Consider the following 9,004-nt stretch of genomic DNA (forward strand, 5'->3'; position numbering starts at 1 on the left):
ACTTATACTGTCTTTTTACGCGTTGCATTGCATCGCGCCGCGTAAACATAAACCTCTGTCTGCATTTGTGATCGGAGAAATGCCAAACAAGTGCTACTCTACACTGCCCAAAACTCGCGTTTGAATCATCAGTGGCAACGAAAAAACAGCGGCCTACCGTGAGGGGAAGCCCCTGCTTAGAGTGCACTGAGGCCAGGATAGATTGCGCTGAGGCGGGCTGGATTCCGCTTCGTCCACGGTGAAAGTTGATGTTTTACCCAAAAATGAAAATTGACTTGCAGTTGGGCCATCTAAGATGGATAAATGAGTTTTTTTGATTTGAAGAAATTTAGCATTATATCACTTATTTTCCAATGGACCCTCTGCAGTGAATGGGTGCCGTCAGAATGAGAGTCCAAACAGCTGCTAAAAACATCACAATAATCCAAAAGTAATCCACACAACACCAGTCCATCAACTGACATCTTGTGAAGTGAAAAGCTGCATTACAGTTTTTTTTGGACCCATATGACTTCTGTAGTATGGAAAAAATACTGACAATAGGACCACCAACTGTTTGGTTATACATTCTTTAAAATATCTTCTTCTGTGTTCAGCAAAATTCATAAATGTTTGGAACAACTTGAGTGAGTAAATGATGACAGAATTTTCATTTTTGGGTGAACTATTCATTAACAAAGCTTGCATGGATACTTTTTCCTTATTTTACAGTGTCATTGTCATTCTCCGTCAATAGCGACCACTGTTATTTGCTCTTGAGGAAAGCCATGTTTGCTACAAGAGTACTAGATGACACAATGTGAAAATCTGCATTTGCATTGTGAAATAAAGTACATATGCTGATAAAAATGTGTTAAAGCTGCACAAGTTAGTCACGGTTATTTTAAAGTAATTTAAACGGCCAGAGGTCACAAAACTAATCTATCTTGTGTCTGTGTTTCTGCAGACACTCTCTCCTTTCACTGTCTACTTTTCTACCAGTAAATGCAACTCCAGGTAGTCCTATTCTTCCTTTTGTGAAAGACAGAGCTCATCTCCCTGAGAGCGACTATAACATGCCGTGACACATCTTTCCATTGCTATGGTAACGGCACTGAGGTGTAGATGAAAAGAAGTCAGACCAATGTGCTGTTACACAAGAACATTAGTTCAGGACTAGGTCAGAATGGCCCGCTATTGGTGATCCATTCACCCACTAAGGCAGTCTGATGAAAAATGACACTCACATTACACTATGTGAAGTACCTGAGCTTTAGTTGTCTCTCTGAATAAGTCACATTTCTGAGCTCGAAATGTTGCAGCCTGCATCTTTGGCAAGTAAACTTCTCATTTCGCTTTTTTACTAGTTGATAGCAAGGTCATTGACATAAGAGTGTCCACTAAACGATTTCAAAAATCTATTTCTGGAGAGTTCTAAGCAATAAATATCATTTGGTTCTAAGGGAGTCACACCACATCACATCTGATATTCTTGATATTTTTATTTTTATTAATTGTATATATATATATATATATATATATATATATATATATATACACACAGACACACACACACACAGCGCTTTATATATATATATATATATATATATACACACAGACACACACACACACAGTGCTTAAATGTTTTTATTTTCTAATAAATCATAATAAAATATTGTGCATAACTAATTAATAACTTGTCAATTTCTTTTCAAAATTTTCATTCTTTTTAATGAGGCTTTTTCTTCACTATGATATCAAGACAGTTGTATCACCCTGATATTTTGACTTCATTCTGACCCCCCAAAATATAAAAATATATCTGATTAAGAACTTAAAAAAACATGTTAATCATAGAATCATGTACTGCATATATAAATTGAATTTTGAATATATTTTTGAATAAATTAATAGATCCTGACAAAAAAAAAAAATGATTGACCTAGGGATCTATTCATTCTGAATGCATGGAATTTTCATAGAAGACTGTACAGTCGCAAGTTGTCAAATTTCTTATCCAGTGAATATTTCTCAGTATAGGTTTAGTTTCGAATGTCAATTTCTGTATAGACATAAACCTGTCTAGAAAAAAAAAAAGAACTGTCATCACAAATCTTATATAAGCAAGGTCCATGAGAAATAAGATATCAGAGAGACTTGTATACTGCACTGTCTGAGCAATTGCTTGCTCCTGATAAATGTAGATCTGATTACTGACGATGTCTATTAATTTAATGGAAGTCAGATAGTCATCAAATGCCTTTGTATAACTCCATATTATTGAAACAGCTGATTCATTGTTGTGGACTGAGGATTCATCAATACGATAATGGTTCTTAGAACAGAAAACACTGCAGTGCGTTCAGTCTAGAGGAATGTACAATATCTTTATTGCCTTGCACAAAATGCATCAAAGCATTCACACCCACTGATCGAAAATACAAGTACTGTAGATCAAGACAGAAACCCATTCACATTGAAATGCAACAGCAATCAGAACAAGAACATTAACGTATTGAAATTTTTTTGTTTGTTTGTTTTTTTGTCTTGCTCTATAGCCTTTGTGTTTAATAAAGCCTCATGCACTTAAAAGGAACAGTTGAGGAAGAAGAAAACACATAAGAAAGCATGATAATTAAGTGTTGATTGTATTTCAATCACGTTGTGATCATAATAAAGGTCACAGAACAGATGATATGACCCTGTTAGTGAAGAGAGAAATTATATACAAACTTAAACCAGGGTAATATGGCACAACTTCATGCAGTTCATCAATACAGTGCAAACATTAAAGAGCCATATAAATGTGGAAACACAGTAGTGCAAACACCAAGCCAATGAGCACTAGCATGACATTATTCTGGGGAAACCCGACAAAGAGTAATTGAACATCTATACTGACAAAGGAAAACAGAAATCTCTTGTTATATACTGTAAATTACAAACACCTGCATCACCTACCATTAGGACAGGTACACTTAAAGGAACAGGTCACCCAAAAATGAAAAATTTCTGAAAACTTACTCACCCTCAGGCAATCCAAGATGTAGATGAGTCTGTTTCTTGATCGGAAAAGATTTTAAGAAATGTAGCATTACATCACATAATCACCAATGCATATGAATGGGTGCCGTCAGCCGTCAAACAGCTGATAAAAACATCACAATAATCCACAAGTAATACACACAACTCAAGTCCATTAATTAATATCTTGGAAAGTGAAAAGCTATGTGTTTTAAGTTATAAATCCATCATTGAGCTGTTTTAACTTTGCTAAGCATTGCTTCTGGCCAAAATACCAGTCCATAATCCATAATAACACTTGAAAAATCCATCCCCTGTTGTCCTCTCACATGAAAATCCACCGACATATTTTTTTTTTCGAATCATTTTCACTTGTAAACGGTGGTTGATCTGTGCATATTTCTCTCCTGATTTAGACAAGATGACTTTTTCCACTGGAGAAAGCAGTATGGTGGAGAGAGGACTCAAAGCATCAGTTTAAAGTTACATTCATCTAAAAGATGGATTTGTTTATTACAAACACACAGCTTTTCGTTTCATAAGACATTAATTGATGGACTGGAGTCATGTGGATTACTTGTTGATTACTGTGATGTTTTTATCAGCTGTTAGAACTCTCATTGTGACGGCACCCATTCACTTCTAAATAATGCTACATTTCTCCAAATCTGTTCCGATTAAAAAACTCATCAACATCTTGGATGGCCCGAGGATGAGTTTTTTCTTGAACTATTCCTTTAAAAGTCAACATGAAATCAAAACAGACTGCATTTACTTTCTTAATGCACATTCATGCTCTTATTATGAATGATTAATCTGTAAATGTTATTTAAAAGAATAGTTTGAAAAGGTTTGTCTTTGTAACCTTTGATGAAAATGTGATAATTTGTTCTTCCTCTGAAATGACTTTTCTGTGTTGATCAATAGTGGATGGTGTTAGCCAGTGACTGAATAGCTATTGTTTTAGCAACTTCATATTCGTTATTGCTCCATTATGTCAAATATGTCACATTCTGGAAGTAAATTATTTGTCAAATTCGAATTTGGCAAATAAAAATCATTTTAAAGTTGTGGAAAGAGTCAGTTCAGCAGAAATACTATTTAAATTACAAATGGACTGTCTCTAAAAACGTTTGGTCATAGTGATGTAATGTCACTTTTGTAAACTCTTCATTTTTCCTTGTCCTTCAGGAGCACCATCTCCATTAAAACCAATGGATTTGCAATGTTCTCTGCAAGAACTATTGCACTGAGTTTCACATTTGGATGTAATGACCTTTGTTCAGTAAACAGGTAAAGTCAAAAACCATACATCTGAGGATCCCTGTCATTCATTTAAAAAACATATTAATATTCTGGACAAACAAGCCTTTATTTATTTATATGATCAGAAATAAAGGATGCATTTTAATCTATCTGTTAAACTAATCTTTTCCTTCTTCTCATGTGCTCAGTGTTGAACTTTGCCCTTAGAAATGGGTCCCCTGTGTTAGGGGATTACAAAGAGGCAGAGGGTGTTACTGATTGGTGTAGGAGATGGGCCCACCATAATTTCCCACCTGGCTGTACTCTGATTGGGCGAAATCCCCTGTTCCAGTAAAAGCACCTCCTGATTGATCAAAGCTTCCCTGATTGTAGACCTGCTGGTTGAAGGCCGTGGCTTGTTTTTCTGAGGATGAGGCAGGGTACCTTGCTGCACCTCCCTTGTGCCATCCAGTCTCTTTAAACACAAACCAGATGTTTCCAGCCCAAAGCACGAAGTTCAAATAACCGAATACCTGTGCAAAAAATGCCTTGATGAATACAAGATGAACATAGTTTTATTCCAAAGCCTTTTGAATAAAATCGAAGAACTTCAGCAGTTGTACAAAATATTAAATATTTAAATATGATTAAAATGTATTAAATTATTAAATGTGTTAAAGATTAAAATTTAAATATTGCATATTATAATTACAATTTACATTTAATATTTAAAGTTTTTAATATATTTTTCACACGAGCGTTCAGAAATCATTCCATTGCACTGATTTGGTGCTCAAGAAATTTGTATATATATATATATTATATATAATTGTTTGTAACAATGTAAAGGTCTTTACTGTCACTTTTGATCAATTTAATGCATCCTTGATACAAAAGCATTTTTTAATTTAATTTCTTTTACAAAATTGTTTTACTGGCCCCAAAATTTAAATGGTAGTGTATTAATTTTAAAATAACTAATAAAATACATACAAGTCTTAAACACATTTAAATTAAATAAATCCAAATATATATATTTTTAATTTGTCAAATCACATGCAGCATGTGATTTTTTTCATATCATTATTAAGGGTTGCAAACTGAAGATTAGACACTGAAATACAACTAATATATGTGGCTCGGTTGGTGTAATCTGAGTATCTCATGCCTTACCACAGATGTGTTCAGGCCAGACCATCTGGGTCCATAAACTGAGCTGCACTTGTTGGTCTGCACCTTACATGCAGACATGAGCAGAACCACCTCATCTGGATCAGTTGCCGCCTTTACATCTGAAAGACCTTTTGCCCAGGCAGATGAGCTCACCAGCCACATAAATGAGAACACCACCGTCACTATGAAGTCCTGCAGAGCATCAAGATGTACATGTGTCACATGTATTTCTGATCAAATTCGGTTGGCAATATGAAGAAGAACTTTTTTTAACATTAAAAGAATTACACACTTCAGCTCTACACTCAACTACAATGATTTGCATGCAAGGATGAATTACTGTATGCTAAGTAGGACTACATTTAATGTGGGTGTTTTACAGTATAAATCGCTCATCTTCTCTAATTGCGGGGCTTTGAACAAAGTCCACAAAGATTCAAGCATTTAGCTCATCTAAAATAACACCAGGGCTCACAATGAGAGGTCCACGGTTGTTTTCGCGGTACTTGTTCTGGAAAAAGATGTAGACCACAGTGGCCAGCAGGGAGTACAGAAAGGAAAATACAGCAATGGTGACGAAGAACTCGGCAGAGGAGGAAAAGTCTCCAATCAGGTAAAGCCGCTCTTGCCTCCTTCCCTCACACATCGGCACGTCAAATTCCACCCGGTTCAACCTGTTTCATGTAAGGCACAAAAACTTCATACTTTTTTATACAATTTGCAGTTAGGTAAGCTATTCTATAGTGTCAGCATCAGTCTAGCACAGGGGTAGGAGGTTGGAGCTGAACTCTGCAGGACTGCGGCTCTCTAGGACCGAACTTGCCTACCCCTGGTCTAGCATAACGTTAAAGGAGAAGAACACTGGATAGTAAGATATTTCGTTTCTGTCATAAGGTTACTTTAGTTCCTGTCTATTTCTGCCTTGTCCTCCTTTGATAACTATGAAGTTGAAGCTCAGCTCTAGTGAATACAGTGAGACCTGAGGGCTACTTCAAAGCATCACATTGTTGTGGGCATCTTGTGTGTGTGATAATAGTTTGACCTTTTAGGGCAAAACAACAACAGCAACTTGGACACATAGTATTTGAGACTAAAAAAGAATTACAGTCTGTCAAAAACATTTCCAGTCTACGCAGAATTATAGTGGTGATTCATTACAGAACTCTATTGTCTTCTGTTATTTAAATTGACAGCATATGACTGTATGTAATTCTATTACCACAATGGATAACAATGAAGACAGACCTGATGTGTGATTCTAGTGTATGTGTCAGCCAATTCATTTATTGAGCACAAATGAGTGAGTGTGTTTCTGTCTCTCAGAAAGAATTTCTCATCTCTGAAATTGCTGAATAAAATGTATATTTAAAACAGAACTGTAAAAGAATACTGTGAGATACTTGAAATGGAAGAAGATATGGCTTAGGTCGTGAAAACACTGAATGAACGACTTAGGCTCACTGATTCACTACAAGAACTGATTCAGTATTTTCTCCTTTTTTATTTGATAACTATGTATACTGCATACAAAACATCACAATATAAAAATAAAATAAAACTTTGTTTTACATTTAATTTTAATTATTTGTTTAAAAAACCCTACAGAATAATTTTAAATAATTTAAAATTTAAATAAATTAGAATGAAAGTATTATTTAAACAATACATTTGTTATCACCCATTTTAGACATGTATGTATGTATGTATATATAAATAATGTACCAGTAAATATAGATCAGGACAGAATGTCAGACATAGCAACAGAGGTGTTTATCATCAACTTTGACATGTGTATGAAGCTATGGTGAATGAAACAATATCTGAGTATTATACTGAACCCGAACATCTGCCCAATTAGCACAATCAACTAATTAAAAAAAAAAAAACCTCTAATGCTGTCTTGTTTAAAACAAGATTGTCTCTTGCTCACCAAGAGACAATCTTTTAACTGACAGCACACATAGAGAATATAAAGATAAAACCATTACCACATAATCAAATGCTCCTGCGTATTAGAGTATTGAATTAAAGCCAGGTAATTTTCTCTCTCTCTTGCTCTGCAGAGAATATGCAGGGGTGCTTTAAATTAGCCTTACCTGAATGGGTAAGCAAAGTTGATGCCAATACTGAGGTTGCTGTCGGACTTGTTGATGCAGTCCACACTAACCCGCAGTTGCCCAGAGTAGCCTCCACATGTTGCAAATGCAAAGATGGCAAAAAGCTGAGGGGATATAACATGCACAACTGTTATTATTTGTAAGAATTGTGACATTTTTGTTTCTCATCAATATATGAAAATATATATTAATTTGGGAAAAATGCTGGTTTCTGCGGGTTACATTATTACGCCAGTAGGTGTCGCCAAGTGACTATCTTTACAAGTGAGTCGTTCGTCGGTTAATTCAATTCATTCAACCGATTCTTTCAAAACCAATGATTCATTCTGTATTTGAGTGAATCATGGAGTCACGCACTAAAGCGATTTGTTCTGATTCATTTGAAAGAAACACCACTTCTGTGTGTTGTAACCTTCATCTGCACTGACTTTGTTTGGAACCACTTTCGAAACTATCAATCCACCTTATTTTCAACGCGGAAGTAAGTCGTTTTCTGTGAATGTGCGAGACTTCCTGTTCATCATTACTTTACTTTACTTTATGCATTTAGCAGACGCTTTTATCCAAAGCGACTTACAGTGCATTCCAGCTATACATTTTTAGCAGTATGTGTGTTCCCTGGGAATCGAACCCATGACCTTTTGCGCTGCTAACGCAATGCTCTACCACTGAGCCACAGGAACACATTAGCTGTAGGAACACTAGCTCATTAGCTGCTGAAGAGAAACAACTAGAAGAATATCAAAGTGCAGTAAACAGTAAAACCAGTGTGTTTATAATTAAGACAATAAATTAGAATAATATGGCGAAAAAATTCCAGTTTGCAGTTTCAAGCAGCACAACGAGCAGTTTTGTACAGCTTAAAATAACTGGAAGCAATGACACCGGAAGCCAGACACAAATTTACAAATGGCCGCGTCCGTTCTAATGTGAAAATACTGTGTAAAATGTAAATTATTATTAATTATTAACTTGTTTACTGAACAGTTAAGGAATCTAACATCAGGAATCTAACATATTCATCAACAACGGGGCACTAGGGGGTGGGTGCTTGTTAATACAAATGATCCAGTTGTTACAAATATACAATTAAAAGAGAAGACAGCACAATCTGTAATAATTTCAGACTTTATTGTAGATGTTTTGATAAGGGTGGGCTCTCCCTCACTCTCTGAGCCTGCTTCTGCCTCATCTTCAATGGAAGTAGGGGAGAGAGGGGGAAGTTGAGCCAGTGGGTAAGTTTACCCATCCCCTATATCTTGGCAACTGTACACTTTTACTTGACCATGTATTTGGAACCACCCATCATTTCTGCCAGACTGTGAATGGAAGGCACCCATTTACTTTAAAAACTGTTTTTGGCTTGTCAAAGTAAAATTTTAGCATAACAGATGTAATGGTTGTTACATTAAAGCAAATTTGTCCAGGTCTAAAAGTATTTATGATACATATAGGTGATTTAGCAA

At 35.6% G+C, this 9,004-nt stretch overlaps 1 protein-coding gene across 2 annotated transcripts in view; it reads right to left on the reverse strand.

Moving 5' to 3' along the window:
- Positions 1–3,826: 3,826 nt before the first annotated feature.
- Positions 3,827–9,004, reverse strand: part of LOC107696822 (synaptoporin-like) — a 24,826-nt gene continuing 19,648 nt past the window's right edge. For both annotated transcript variants that reach the window (XM_016497323.1, XM_016497324.1), the window contains 4 exons: positions 7,518–7,642; positions 5,897–6,095; positions 5,422–5,613; positions 3,827–4,781 (listed from right to left, as the gene is read on the reverse strand). In XM_016497323.1, coding sequence (XP_016352809.1) covers positions 4,521–4,781; positions 5,422–5,613; positions 5,897–6,095; positions 7,518–7,642 — 777 coding nt within the window. In that variant the 3' untranslated portion in view covers positions 3,827–4,520. The remainder of the gene's footprint in view (positions 4,782–5,421; positions 5,614–5,896; positions 6,096–7,517; positions 7,643–9,004) is intronic.

Source organism: Sinocyclocheilus anshuiensis, unplaced genomic scaffold, assembly GCF_001515605.1.
Source record: "Sinocyclocheilus anshuiensis isolate Anshui unplaced genomic scaffold, SAMN03320099.WGS_v1.1 scaffold710, whole genome shotgun sequence".
Classification (NCBI taxonomy): Eukaryota; Metazoa; Chordata; class Actinopteri; order Cypriniformes; family Cyprinidae; genus Sinocyclocheilus; species Sinocyclocheilus anshuiensis.